Source organism: Trichosurus vulpecula, chromosome 1 (genome assembly GCF_011100635.1).
Source record: "Trichosurus vulpecula isolate mTriVul1 chromosome 1, mTriVul1.pri, whole genome shotgun sequence".
Classification (NCBI taxonomy): Eukaryota; Metazoa; Chordata; class Mammalia; order Diprotodontia; family Phalangeridae; genus Trichosurus; species Trichosurus vulpecula.
Window position 1 is genome coordinate 467426471 of NC_050573.1, and position 15566 is coordinate 467442036.

General features: G+C 38.7%; 1 protein-coding gene across 4 annotated transcripts in view; it reads left to right on the forward strand.

Moving 5' to 3' along the window:
- Nucleotides 1–8001: 8001 nt before the first annotated feature.
- FAM81B (family with sequence similarity 81 member B) overlaps nucleotides 8002–15566 on the forward strand; it is a 91578-nt gene continuing 84013 nt past the window's right edge. The window contains exons 1-3 of one of the 4 annotated variants that reach the window (XM_036741781.1): nucleotides 8002–8136; nucleotides 8486–8605; nucleotides 12788–12866. Coding sequence is in view for 2 of the 4 variants with exons in the window: in XM_036741779.1 (XP_036597674.1) it covers nucleotides 8046–8136; nucleotides 8502–8605 (195 nt within the window). In the remaining 2 variants the exon portion in view is untranslated. Of the gene's footprint in view, nucleotides 8606–12787; nucleotides 12867–15566 lie in introns of all 4 variants that reach the window. The other 3 variants (XM_036741779.1, XM_036741780.1, XM_036741782.1) reach the window with 3 other exon arrangements.

Consider the following 15566-nt stretch of genomic DNA (forward strand, 5'->3'; position numbering starts at 1 on the left):
TTTGCCTGCATAACTACTGAGGATATCTAACTCTGAGAAGCCCATACCTGCCAGGCATAGGGCAGCCTAAAAGTGGGAGAAGGGATTAGAGTGAGGGAGAGTAGTTGTGTCAGATATAAACCCACAATTGACTTACAGGTGAGGACAGGGAAGGTGTCTTCCCACTCTCCTGTTGGTTGACCACATCCCCTTTGCGGTCAAGCCTCTACCCCTTTGTGGTCGTTCTCCAGTAGCAAAATGATTTGCCTATAGCCACACAGTCAGTATAAGTCAAGCTTAGGACTTGGACCTGGTCTCCCTGATTCCAAGGCCATCCCTCTATTCACTATGCAACACTGTCTTTCCTGCTATTAGAAATGCAAAACATAAATTGTTATCCCAACCTCTCTATAAAAACAAGCCCTTTTATGCTGGCCAGAATATTCAACAATGACCCAAAATTTTGTTCCTGTTAGATGTATGTAACAAAGGCCAAAATGTAAAACAAGGCAGTACTACCTGCTTCACTTAAGCCTTTTGTGCTTGCTCCTAGATTTATGGAATAAATTGGAGGATTGAAGGGACCCTCTTCCCGTCAGTTCTACACAGCCTCTCTGTAAAGTGGAGACCCCACAATATGATTGAAGGGCTATAGACTGACCAACTGACAAGTCCTTTGACAGGAATTCAAAGGAATTTCCTAACTCCAAGACAGGTAGTTGGTTGGAGAATGGAGACTTCCAAATGGTAGCTGTGGAACAGATGGTCAAAGCATAGGCTTGATCTTAGCCTGGGACTTTGGCTGGTCTCCTTGCTGTGTGCTGGCTGACAGCCTTAGGTAATGAACTAAAACAATCAATCAGCAAGCAGTTACTAAGTGGTTATTCTGTGCCAAGCATGGTTCTAAGCACTAGAGATAAAAGACAACAACAATAATAATAAAAAACAGTCCTGCCCTCAAGGAGCTTACATTTTAATGGGGGAGACAATGTGCATATAAATAGGTACATACCCGATCCATAGAGTAAATGGATGCGCAGCAGTTAAGAAGGGAAAGCTACTGGAAGGCCTCCTGAAGAAAATAGTTTGAGCTGTATCTTTAAGGAAGCCAGGGATTCTAGGAGGAGGAATATTCGATATGGAGGCAGCTAGTAGAAAGATGTAAAGGAAGGACATAAAGACCTAGGAATCATCAGCTTATGAGGAGATTGCCAAGTGAGATAATGAGAAGAGGAAAGTGTTGAGGGCCCAGGAAAGAGCTTTGCATAGGCATGACATGGCTAAAGATGCAGCAAAGGACAGAGTTGTCAGACAGGTAAGAGGAGAACCAGGAGAGGGCACTGTCACAAAAGCCTCAAGACAGAGAGTATCCAGGAGGAGGAGACGATCAACAGAACAAAATGCAGCTGAGGGATCAAGAAGGATGAGGATTGAGAAACGGCCAGGCCGTTAGACTTGGCAGTGAAAGGATCATCAGCAACTTTCAAGAGAGAAGTTTCACTTGAATGATGAAATCAAAAGCCAGATTGCAGAAGGTTTAGAAGAGAACAAGAAGAGAAGTGGAGTGTAGCTGGCTTTTTCAAAGAGCTTTAGCTGAGAAGGGCAGAGGAGGTAACAGGATTATGTCTCAGGGGAATGATAGGATCTAGTGAGGGTCTTTTAGGGACGGAGGAGACCCAGGCCTAATCACAGGGAGTAGGAAAGGAGCCAATAGCTAGGGAGGGACTGAACATTAAAGATGACAGTGAGGGCAATCCTCTGGAGAAAAAGAGGAGAGAAGTGGTGCTATGTGCCAGGCACTGTGCTATGTGCTTTACAGATATTATCCCATTTGATCTTTCCCCCATAGAGACACAAGAAAAAGGGTCATCTCTTTATCAGAAATTGAAGTAAAGAAGGAAATTGGGGGGGAGGGTGTCATTAGAGAGATGTAACTTGTGGAAAGGGGGAGAGGAGGGATAGCTCAGTGAATGGTTTCTTTTTTTTTCAAAATATGAAACAAAGTTCTCAACAATGAGGGTCAGAGGAGAAGTATCATTGGAGGCTTGAAGAGAGAAGAGGTTTAAAACAACCCCTGAGGGGAATGGGATAGTGAATCAACAAGGAGGGGAGTAGGAGGCTTACCTCTCTGAAGTAAGTAGTACTATATTACTAGGGAGAGGCTTATTAACTGCTGTACTTTAGCAGATGGGAGCAGAGAGAGCAACAGATGGCCCTGAAGAGATAAAGATTGGTTCAGTGACCACAAAACCAGCAGAGAAGCCCCAGATGATGCACCACAGAGATACCCAGTGGAGAGCCACAGAGAATAGAATATGTTATCCTGAGGACATCAGTGACTGGACAATATCAGAGGTGTGAGTTGACCTGGCCATGTGTGCATCTTGGCCCAGGTATCCCCACATATGTGCACTGGCCAAATGTGTGCTCTTCAGTGCTTAGCACGGTGTCAGGAACATAGTAAATGCTTAATGAATGGTCCTTGACTAATTGACTATACTCCATGCTGATGCCCTGAGCTGATACATTCTTTATGTGTGCTCTCTCCATGCACTTCTCTGTACTTATGTTTGTTCCCAGTGGTGGCGTAATAACATATGGAAAACTATTCCCATGGTGGGGAGTGTTTCTTGTCACTTAACTTACCATTCAGTTTGATTAAATACCCTTTGCTTTGAATTTCTGGGTCCTCTGGCTGTGAAAATCCATCAGTCATAACTGATGGTTTTGAGTGTATGCAGACCCACAAGGTACCTCAAACCTGGGGTCTGCATGTAAAGAGTCTCATGGATGTTGCAGGTGTTGAGGAGGGGCCAGGAACTACATCTTGAAAAGTAATTACCCAATGATGTTGTGCTTTAAGGTTTATAAAACCTGTGGTCTCGGCATCCTTAGCTTCTCTCCAGGCTTAACTTGGCAATGCCAGCTATAAAAACTCACTTCTTCCTCAAATTATCTTGTATTTATGTATTTGTTTACATATTGTGACCCAAAGGAGAATGTAAGCTCCTTGAGGGCAAAGATTATTCTGTTTTTGTCTTGTATTCCCAGTGCCTAGCATAGTGCCTCATGTGTTATTAAATACTTACTCAACAACCCAGTGAAGTAAGTACAAATATTGTTATCTCCATCTTATAGATGAGGAAATTGAAGCTCAGAGGTATTAAGGAACTCACCCATGGTCACACAGCTAAATAGTTTCTGGACCAGCAGCTGAACACATCTCCTGTTTCCAAGAACAATGTTTTTAATACCACAACACACTACTTCTTCTCCAGCGTGTGTTTGTGTGTGTTGTTTACTTTTATAGGATTTAGGATACTGTTTCTCCACATGTAAACAATTTTTCATGTTTAAGAAAGTCTATGTTTTAAGTTTAATGACAATGTGTTACTGTTCCCCATTGTTTCCTTTTTCCCTGAAAGTTTACATTATTGAAAGGAATAATGATTACTCAGTTTTATAATACTGATCACTTCAATTAGTTCAGTTTATTCAGCTGCTGTGACTGCCCATTAGCAGAAGCCAGGAAGAGGGCTGGGAGTCATGAGCAGAAAGCAGGAGCCAAGGGAATGAAATAGGAATTCACCATAGCAGTTTGTTTATAATTAGGAGCCCAGATAGAAGCTGTTTGTTAGGAGGCGTAGTTAGGTTTGATACTAGGGTATCAGAAACCAAAGAGTAAGGGTTAGAGGGAGGAAGAATGGCCAAGGATAAACAAAAGGTAAGGAATTTGTACAAATTACTAATTAGAACCTAAGGGAGGGCTGGGTATCACGGTTCTTGAGAAAAGAGATGCTTGTTTGTTCTGTGGCTTGTGGAGAGGAACAGGTAATAATTAGGAAATGGGGAAAAGAGGTAGTATTGAAAGAAGAGAATTATTATCACAGCAGTGGGAAATGAATACTGGTCTGGGCATGTGTAGGTGGAACTTGTGATAGGGAGAGACAGAGAGAGAGACTGAGAAAGAGGAAAGAGACCAAGAGAGAGAGGAGGGAGGGAGAGAGAGAGAGAGAGAGAGAGAGAGAGAGAGAGAGAAACCAGTAGGGTTAGCATTTTGGATTGATGAAGTGGGGAGAAGCCAATATAGAGTTACAAAGTTATTTGATGAAAACCAGAAAGGCCTTTCTTGCCCCACAAAATACTTCCTCTAGAGCATTGCTATTTATTTGAATTTATTTGGATTAGGACATTATCCCTGTTTGAATTAAAATACCCATGGAAAAGGTAACATACTTCCTAGTGAGGTCCTTTTTTATGGTGGCTGAGATTACTGCGCCCATAGAATGGGTAAAATGATAAATGGGTTTTGATAAGAGAAAAGAGACCTTCTAATTGCTCTAGTGGAGGGCAGTGGATAGCAGGGAACAAAAAAACACCAAAGACAAATTAGCCTAAGCTCCTTACAAGATAAGAATATCTCCCTACCAAGTTTCAAACAAATAATTCTAGAATTAGTCGACTAGTTCAAGCATTCCTTTTTGCCATCCTTGCCTTTCCTGAATTTCTACTCATCCTTTAAAGCATAAAGCAAGTGCTACTTCTCTATGAAGCTTGTGATGACTTCCCTAGTTGTTCTGATCTGTAGTGCACTTATGACCTTTTTGCGTTATAGTATCTCATGTTTTTGTCTTACCTCCTTACTAGACTATAAGCACCACGAGGTCAGGGATAATATCTTTTCCATACCATCCTCATCATTATCAACATTGGAATCTATACCAAATTTTCATATTTGAAAAGCACTTTACATAGCTTTCGCATAAGCCCTCTACACATAGATCCTTAATAAATGTTTATTGAATAAATGACTAAACAATTGAATGAATAGTAGGGAACGGTGAAAAACAGTGTAATGAAAAGCGCCCTGATTGAGAATTGGAAGAACAGAGCTCAGTTCCCAACTCCACCAATTGGCCTATAAATCATTAGTCTGACCCTCAGTTTCCTCGTCTATAAAGTGGGAACAACAACTATAGCGCCTAACTCACACAGCTATTGTGAGGAGCAAGTGAGATAGTGAATCTCTATTGTTTTGTAAACCTTTAAGTAACAAGTAAATATCTATTATTATTTCCTATGGAAGATGCCTGATTAAATCACTGTCAAATTTCACTCTTAAGAGAAAAAGATCCATAGATTTGCATTGTAACAGCTGGCATGTATATAGCATTTTTAAATCTATAAAGTACTTTTTATAAACATAGGAAGTTGCACAACAGTATCAGCAGAAAACAATGCTATGTGCAATTCACAGCATCTAAATTATATGCCAGCTGGTATTAATTGACAGAAATAAAAATATAAAACAGCATCAATAACTTTTTATGCTCCGAGTAGCAAATAACTCTGCAAACAGCACGAAGCAAAATCAAAACACTTGCTCATGTTTGTAGCTTCAGCAACATGATGAAGCAATTAATAGAGTTAAAAGCAATTTGCATGAACAATATTTCAGCAATAGTAGCAGATTGAAAATAGGAGGAAAAATTGTCCCAATGAGACTATCCCAAATCAAAATTGAAAATAAAACTAGAAAAAGCAGGTCTTTCCTGGAATCAAAACCGTAAATATTACAGTGGACTGCCGTAATTTTTTAAATGTCAGAAATATGAAAACAAACATGGAAAATGCATTCAGGAGAAGCTGGGCTAATAGGTTGCCCAAAGAAAGGACAAAAATGAAATTATCTGAGGAGGGAAACAAAGGACAATAAGACAACATGTAAAACAAGACAAAAATTAAAATAGGAATTAAATGTCAAATAAAAATGTCAATAAATAAACACGTATGAAACAAAGTTACAAGAAAGGCAAATGAAACAAAATTTCTTCCAATTAGCACAAACAAAAGTTGGCCTAGGAAGCAGCTCAAAATGATTCCATCAAAAAGAATCTCAGACACAGGAGAAAAATAACCTTACTGAAAAGAAAATAAAAAATGTACTCATCTCAGGAACAAGAGAAAAACAGCTCCAAGAATAGAGTACCCAAATATAACACAAAGTGAGCTCCCTAAGAGTAGCATGAGGCAACCAGTTATAGAAATACACATTTATCTAAACCCAATGACAAGGCCTGTTTTGGTTGGGGTCGAAGTGATAGAAAACTTCCAGTTGCATACAGTTTCAGTTGCTGCAACATCAGTTGGTTTTTTTTTTTAAAAATCTGTTTGTCTATCTATTATTTGGCAGTTTTTAACATTCATTTTTAAAAAATTTTGAGTTCCAAATTCTCCCCCTCCCTCCAGTCCTTCTCCCACCCATTGAGAAGGCAAGCAACATGAATGTGAAGTCATGCAAAACATTTTTCCAGATTAGCCACTGCAACATTAGTTTCTCAGACCTTAACTTCCACAAGGCTTTCTCTTATCAATGTGAAAAATTTTCATTTTAATATAATTTGCTTCCTTTATATGCTATATATTTTATTTTGTTCTTTTGAAAACATTATTCTGAGGAGTCCATAGGCTTTACCAGACAGCCAAAAGCAGTTCATGGCATGGAAAAAGGTTTTAAATCCTACTTTCAGAATGTTTTATCAGTTGGCTCATTTTCTATATGTCTCTTGGGAATATAAAGGGGCTACTTCTCTCACCCTTCAACTCCCTCTGAGATACAACCATGGCTGTCTCTCAAAGAACCAAAGGGACCTTCCCCTACCAATCTCTTATCCTGTATGGGCTGTTCAGGGAGGACTAGCACCTCTGGTTGGGAGGGCTGGCCAAGCCTTTTCCAGGGCTGCTCATCTACCTTTAGTGTCCACCTGGCACTCAACTCCCACCTGTGGCTCCAAGAAGCTATAGCATGTGCACCAGCCATACTCTGGTAAAACCATCTTAGCAGATGGGCTAAACCAGGTAGAGGGTAAGCAATGGGCCTCAAACCCATCAGCGAGTTAGGGAAATATCTACCCCAAGTACATGAAGACTTGCCCCGGAGGAATGGGCAGATAAAAACAATTTGTTCCAACTTCCATGAAGGCAGCTGAAGCAGCTGCTGTGGAGCACTTAGAGCTTGGTCAAACATTGAAGACACTAAGATCATCCACTGCCTCCCAGGCCATTGCCAGTTGTGCTGCCTTTGTCTTGCCACTGGACTTCTGTGACTCTGGAAGATAGAATGGGGCTGATGACTGTACAACTCTACCTCGCTTAAATCCAATTCATGAATGAGTCAAGACATCACCTTGTGACGTCACTGGTCCTCTTAGAGAATGAAGGGTGAACAACACCACTGGCTGCCATCATTAAGCGCAGGAGTCAGGATTTGTGGCCACCAACTTTCCCTAATTTTAATATCAGACAATTGGATTTACAATAGAACTGAATATATTTCAGTCACGGTAATAACGCATGAGTAAGAGTCACTTTTCACTAAAGGTCTGGGAAGGGAATAGGCTTCTCCCACATGAATTCTGTTCCTAAAAGGGAGAAGAGACAGAAAAGTGGATAGTTCTGGCAGGTAACAGAGGGCTGCTCCCTGACCAAGGAAGGAGGAGGGGGAAAAGATTAGATGTGGGTGATGTTTACCAGCCCACTCCACTTTTGCCTTCGTTTAATAAGAGACAAGATGGGTTGTTCCTCAGTTTCTAATTGCCATCCTCTACAGCAGCAACCCACAAAAGTCCCAATATGCAAGAGATGGGGCAAAAGAAGAACCCCATGCCAGGGCAAAACTCTGATGTGCCAATTCAGCCCACAATTTCACATGGCTTAAGAAGATGAATTCTTTTTCTCCCTTAATCCCAGAGTCCTCAATACCACTTCAGACTTTACTGTTTCCTGTGACCTCTAAGTAAAAATCCATTCAGTTGTCCCTTGAACTTTCAGCATCAGAGTCTCAATGGCAACTCTCCCAGACTTACAAACAAGGCTGCACATAAATGATTTCATTTTATCATTGACAAGGGATGTGAAGGAAAAGCAATGGAAGATTCTGGCATTTTCCAGATTCCATTTCTTTAATGAGCAAGAGCCAAACCTTTGACATCACAGAGCCCTGATGCAGTCATAATGTCTAGTGTTTCCCTTGGACAGGCAGAAACTTGAAGGATGGTTAAGATGCAATGTCCGCTGAAAGTCCAGTTTTAAAGAAACACCTCTCTACACCATTTGTTTGCTTTAACACATCTACGAATCCAAGCATCATGAGTTCGGGTATCTGCCTCATTTTTTTGGTCTCATATTTCTTAGCAGAGGCCTAAAGAGTCCTCATGATTGGGACAAAATGCAATGACAAATTATCCATAATTCTTTTCATGTCTCTTTGACCTTAAAAGATGACACTGTCCTAAAGAATGTTCCCAGGAAGTGTCACACGGAATCACCTGTGAATAATGAGCAATTTATCATATTCTAGTTGCTAGTAGATAATGGGGAAAAAAATCCCCTCTCCATTGGGAGCTGCTTTTTACCGGAGTATCTTTGCACAGCTCTTAGAAACAGCACTCCAAGAAGAAAAATAAGAATAATCTCCCTTGCTTATTCAGTTCTTTATCTGATTCAGCATTCTGGTAACCTAGAGACTGAAGTAAACAAAAGTACCTCTGAGACAGCCAACACTAGGAGACCCGTAGAACTGATGGCTCCCCATCCGATGCTGCCAGTGACACACGAAAAAAAGCAAGTATTGCAGTCTTGATATTTGGGGGTAGAACATTCAGCTTTAAGGTCTTTCATATTGCTAACATTTTTAGAGGATTCCAAAACATACTGACAGAGGACTTAATCCCCAAGTTTAAGTCTTTTATCCCACATAAGACACTGATGGCTACAATGAAAAGGCAGTTTTTTAAAATGAGTTTTTATTGATGTCTTTTTTTAACATCAGCAAAATTTTCCCCAGCATCCCTCCCTTAGCTCTTCCCAGAGAGTGATACCATATAACAAATAGTATTTTTAAAGGACAGAAAAGAAGAGAAAAATCAGAACTGATCAAAATATCACAGAAGTCTGAAAATATGGGCAATGTACCATACTCATGGACCTCCTGCCTCTGCAAAGGGTTAGGTTGGGGGTGCTTCTGATATATAACTAATATGTTGGTTATCAGAATAGTTAGATAGGTATCAGAATCAGATAGTCAATTAGAAGTGATAAGTTCTGACAAGGAACTTCTGATAGCTCTCCTTTTGAGCCATATCTATTTTTTGTAAATTTGCAACATTCATTTTTGTTAGTTTGTATGTGTGTATGTGTGTGTGTGCTTATTCTTTCTATTAACATTGTTGTAGTCATTGTATATATTGTTTTCTTGGTCCTGCTTGCTTCATCCTTCCTCAGTTTATGTAAAGTTTTCCATCCTTCTCTGTATTTATCACATTTGTCGTGAGGAAAAAAGTTCCAATTTAATTTTTTTTTCAATTGAGGCATAGGAATGTCTGGTTTCCTTGACAACAGTATTTCTAAGTTGGAGTGTCAAAAAATGAGGTTAGAAGAGAGAGGAGGAGGAGGATGGCTCATTCTGCTGGACAAGATCTGTGAATTCCGTTGTACAATATAGGGAACTTCTGGAGAGGAAACTCCTTCCACCAATAAATGCAAATTAGTACCTGCTCTGCAACTTAGATTGTCTGAGGTTCTGAGACAGACATTTAGTGACTTGCCTAGCATCACATAACCAGTGAGGGTCAGAAATTAGACCAGAATACAGGTCATCCTGGCTCCAAGGCCAATTCTCTTATTCTACAATGCCTCTCTAATCGAATTTTAATGAAAGAAAAAATCTTGCCCTTCCCAGGCTCTTCATCACCAGCATGGGGAAGAGGCTAGATAGATGTAGCACTTTTCTATTCTCCCTTCAATAGTTTTAAAAGAATAACAATAATTAATAATAGCATTTATATGGTACCTACTATGTTCCAAGCACTGTTAAGCACTTTACAAATATTGTCTCATTTGTAGGTGTTATATCTGTTCTCTCCTTAATAACCACCATAGCACCAGTACAGTGATTTTTTTGGCAGAAGTAATTCAGGGAAAACCTGGATGATATGATATGATGATGGGTATTGAAAGATAGAGAAGCATTGTGGTATAGCAGAAATAGCAAAGAAAACAGTCAGAAGACCTGAGTTCAAAAGCAAGCTACTTTACCTCTCAAGGCTTATTTTTCTCATCTGTAAAATGAAGGAGTTTGACAGGAGGACCTACTCAGTTCCTGGAAGTTCTAAATCTAAGCATCTAGGAGCCTTGGTTCTCCTTTTACCCTCCCTGCCCACAGTGAAAACTATACACAATCATGTAAAAGAAGGTACAAAGTGTTAGTCTGGATTCCTAAGTGTTGGGTGGAGTAGGTAAGTGGGGAAGCTACACAGCCTGGAGTAAAAGAAAACTTGTAGTAAATAACTTCGCCAGCAAGACACTGTTACTCAGATCACCTACAAGTCATGGAAATAGCCTTTTAATATATAGAGCTTCCTTTTCATGATATTTGTATAAAGGACATTTGCCTATTTGAACCTTAGAAAGTGTTTTACCTCCAGTAAGCTAGGTGGCACAGTATGCACAGAGTACCAGACCTGCAGTCAGGAAGACTCATCTTCCTGAGTTCAAATCCAGCCTCAGACATTTACTAGCTGTGTGATCCTGAGCAAGTCACTTAACCCTGTTTGCCTCGGCTTCCTCATCTCAAAATGAGCTTGAGAAGGAGATGGCAAACCACTCCAGTATCTTTGCCAAGAAAACCCCAAATTGGGATCATGGAGAGTCAGATACAACTGAAAATGACTGAAATCCTGAATTTGACTTTGGTTCTATGTTTGGCTGAAATGCTAGCTGCACGGCAACCACATACCTGTACACACTTATTTGCAGGAATGGTGAAGTAGCAGAAACTAACCAGTAGAAATAGGGATTGAATTGAAATGTTCTCTGCCCTTGGGCAATTGCATAGCTCTGCAATCCAGTCCACTTGGATGTTTCTTCCAGTGATGCAAATTTTAGTCCAGTAATGCCTGTTCATCCTAAGTGTTTCATATGTGCATATATACACATACACATATAAATTCATCACAGAGGATCTACCTAAAATGCTGGAGGCTTCCCTCAGTTTCTTCTGACATTGCAAAGAAACCAGCAGAACCCTCAATCTGTCTACCTGTTACACCTAGTCCATCTTTTTTTGTCATAAATTTATTTCATGACACCTTTTTTTAATAAATAAATTCCTTTGTAATTAGCTTATTGCTAGCAGGTAAATATATTTTAATGTTTTTCTAGTTGCATGTAAAAACTTTTTAACATTCTTTTTTCAAAATTTTGAGTTCCAAATTTTCTCCCTCCATCCCTCTTTGCCACCCCAAAAAAGAATTACTATAAACATTTTTGTACATATACATCCTTTTCCTTTTTTATCTCTTTGGGATACAGACCTAGTAGTATTGCTGGGGTAAAGAGTATGAACAGTTTTGTAGCACTTTGGGCATAGTTCCAAATTGCTCTCCAAAATGGTTGGATAAGTTTACAACTCCACCAACAAGGCAGTAGTGTCCCAAGTTTTCCATTTGTCATTTTCCCTTTTTGTCATATCAACCAATCTCATAAGTGTGAGGTGGTGCCTCAGAGTACTTTTAAATTTGCATTTTTCTAATCAATAGTCATTTAGAGCATTTTTTCATATGACTATAGATAGTTTCAATTTCTTCTTCTGAAAACTGCCTGTTCATATCCTTTGACCATATTTATCAATTAGGGAATGACTCATAGTCTTATGAATTTGACTCAGTTCTCTACATATTTGAGAAATGAGGCCTCATCAGAGACACTTGCTGGTGCTATCCTTTACTCTAGTTTGACTAAATTGTAAAGTGAGGGAAGAGAAGGAAGGAAGCAAGCATTTATTAAATACTTGTAATGTTTATTAAATGTAATAATATACGATGCTAAGCATTTTACAAATATCTCATTTGATTACTCACGACAACTCTGGGAAATAGGTGCTATTATTATCCCCCTTTTACAGTTGAGGAAATTGAGGCAAACAAATGTTAAATAACTTGTCCAGGGTCATATAGATAGTAAGTGTCTGAGGTTAGACCTTAACGCAAGTCTTTCTGGCTCTAGGCCCAGCAATCTATCCATCATGGCACCTAGGGAAATAAAAGGTTGGGACCATATTGTCAATGACTTTAAAAGACAAATGGTGGAGTACATGTTTGATCCTAGAGGCAATAGGAGCCACTGAAGTTCATTAAGTAGGGGAGTGGCAGGGTCAGATCTCCACTTAAGAAAAAGAACTTTGCCAACAGTAAGGCAGGAGTCCAGTTTGGGGGCCACCGCAGGTCACAGCAATACAAGCAAGAAGTTTATGATGGTCTGTATCAAGATGGCAGCTGTATGACTAGAGAGAAGAAAGTTAGATACAAAAGATATTTGGTGGTCAAAATGGCAAGATTGGGCAACTGATTGGTTACAGGGAATGAAGAAGATGAAAGAGTCAAAGTCGATGAACCTAGGAGAATGGAAGAATGGTGGTTTGACTGAAATAGGGAAATTTGGAAGAGGAATGAGATTAGAAGGAAAGATATTTAATTCTGTTTTGAACATGTTGAGATTGAGCTGTCTCCAAGACATCCAGTTTGACGTGTCCAAGATGCCTGTCAAATACCCAATTTTTGTTTATTTTTATTCTTCTAGCTTTGTACTAATTTTGATCTTTGCTCTAAAAAGTGAGTTGTTTCATTATACAAAGATAACTAATTCAGGAATGACTCTCATATCAGTAATGAGTCACTTCTTTTCTGTTAAAATACAATCAATTTTATTTTCCTGAAGTTATTTGGTGCTTGCCATGTGATTCTTTTCTCAGAGTATACATCCTATACTGACAAGAGGCTTCTGAGTAGTGTAAGTCTATACCCTCTCTCATTCTTCATTTGTAGCCATAGGTATGTATAAATAGATATTTATATCCATAAAAACGTAGCTAGTGCATACACTGTGTTAAGGAAGTAATATTTCTTTCTGTGTGCATATATATGTGTGCATAACTACATATATGTGTATATACATGCATGTGTATTGAGAGGGTATTTTTAAGTACCAAGGTAGTAACAAAATTCTTCAGTTTGTGTCCCCTTTTGAATGCTTTTTCCTCCTCTGTATTTGTTTTATTGATGCTATTTCCTTTCTTTTTTTTGTTTCTTTCCTTCTTTCTGTTTTTGTTTCTATTGTTTCTTTTTTGCATAGGTAAAATGACTAAATTGTTTTCATTAGTATTTCTCTTATTGAGAGTGCATTCTGAATATTTTTTCATATGCTTGGTGATAGCTTATATGGCTATATATGAAAAATATCTGTTCATATTCTTTGATTACTTATTGTCACATATATTTATATCATTTCCCTAAATATTTAGATGTTAGACCCTTTTATCAGTGCTGTTTGCTCAAATATTTTCACAATTAATTTGTCTTCTAATTCTATTGATTTTTTAGTACAAAACTTCTGATTTTATGTCGTTGAAATTGTCCACTTTATCTTCTATTATCACTTCTAAACCTGTTTAGCTAAAAATTCTTACCCTTACCATAGTTGCAAAAGGTAGCTCCTTCCATTATCATTTAATTTTTTATCATGTAACCTTTCATAGGGAGAGTCTCTGTGCCTATCTTTACATGACCATTTATATTTAGTTCATCTTTCCATTTATAGCGTGTAACCATATATCAAGTAAAATGCTGGTCAATCCTAATTTCTGCCAGACTTTTTTCTAGTTTTCCAGTAGTTTCTGTTGAATAGAGAGTCCTTACCCCAACAATTGGTGACTGTGAGTTTATTCAACTCCAAGGAACAAGATAACCCTCCCGGGAAAAGCTTAACCATGCTGCCTAATTCAAGCCTTGACTGACACTACCTCCCTTAGCCTCCTCTCCACTCTGATTAGAGGGCTGAAGGATTACTATGCCTTCCTTTATAAAGAGCAGAAACTGGACTCTCAGATCACCCCAACTCTGCATCTAATGCTCAGCCTGGTTTCAATTCCACAGAACAAGATGAACCCATGCCAAGTATCCCCTGGTGCCCCCCTTTCCTGCCTCTTTTACTTTTTAACTCCCCCTTTAGCCGGAAAACTCTTTGAGGACAAGTATTGTCTTTTTTTTAATTCATTGTATCCCCAGTGCATAGCACAGCACCTTGCACAAAATAGGCACTTAATAAATGTTGATAGGATTGGATTAGTAGGTACTTAATAAGTGCTTCTTGATGATTTGAATTAAGGTTTATTACATGCTTTTCCCTTACAACCACCTGATGAGATGAGTATTATTATGCCTATTTTTTTAGATAAAGCAAAACATTAAGAGATTTACACAGGGTCCATCTTTTCTGTTCTGTTTTGTTTTGCTTTTGGAGATGTCACTAATATAAGAGGATGCTCATTTGGAAACTCCCTTGGCAAAAAAGCACATGTATATCTGCTCTGCTTACCAACCTAAAGTCTGACTTAGAGCATTGCCTGGAGCAATGAGTGGTTATGGTACTTTTCCAGAGTCATATAATCAGTATATGTCAGAGGCAGGAATCAAATTTAGGTGTTCTGAGATTCCAAATCCTGGCTTCTTTCCCACCCTGTCACACTACTTCTGTAATGGAAATTACACTAAAATTACACTAATCAGAGTTGCCTGGTGCTAAATATAGTGTGTGTGTGTGTGTGTGTGTGTGTGTGTGTGTGTGTGTCCTGGGCACCAGCTTGTAATCTACGGAAATAGAATGTCATTCTTACTAAACCTCCAGTACTTAAATAATCCAGTGATTTTTGGGTTAAGATTAGGGTAAATCTAGATTCTCTCTCTCCATACATACATATATGTGTGTGTGTATGCACACATGTATATATGTATGGATCTTACATGTGTAAACATACATATATGTCATAGGCATATATAAAATATATATTACACATACTTGATTTCTTTTTTTCTTTTTGATCTAAATCTGTGATTTCATTGGTAAGGAAAAGTTGAAATGTGGGAAATCCATCCAGAGGTGCAGACTGGCACTGGTCTCTGATATAGTCTTAGAAAGTAGTCTTGGGTCATGGAGTGGTCAGGTTACTTGTCCATTGTCTCACAGCTAAGGTACCAGAAATAGAACTGGAACCTAGATCTCCCTGATTCCAAGGACAGTCCTATATTCATTCTACAATTCTTCTTCTTCTCTCCTAAGAGTATTTTTAAAAATTATAAGTTTGAGAGTAAACACATCACTACCACAATGATTTTCTCATACATTCTACTATCATATCATTTCATTACATTTCAGGTTGTCTTTCTCATTTTTGTATACCCAGTTATTTTCAATCATAGTTGTTTATGGACAAAGAGTTTTTTAGTATACCTGTACTTTGCATTGGGTACAATAACCTGTCATTCAAAATTCCTTGGAACAAACATACTTGCCTAGATTTTTTTTCACTTTTAGTCAATATGCCAGAAATAATTCACCGTGTAATCAGTTGCTCTGAAGTAATTGAACGATTCCACAGATAACGAACTTTTGACTCATGACTTCTGAAATCTTATTGTTTAAGGACTTTCTGTGAGTTTTGCTCATTTAAAAAAATTAGTGAAGGCCTCCACATC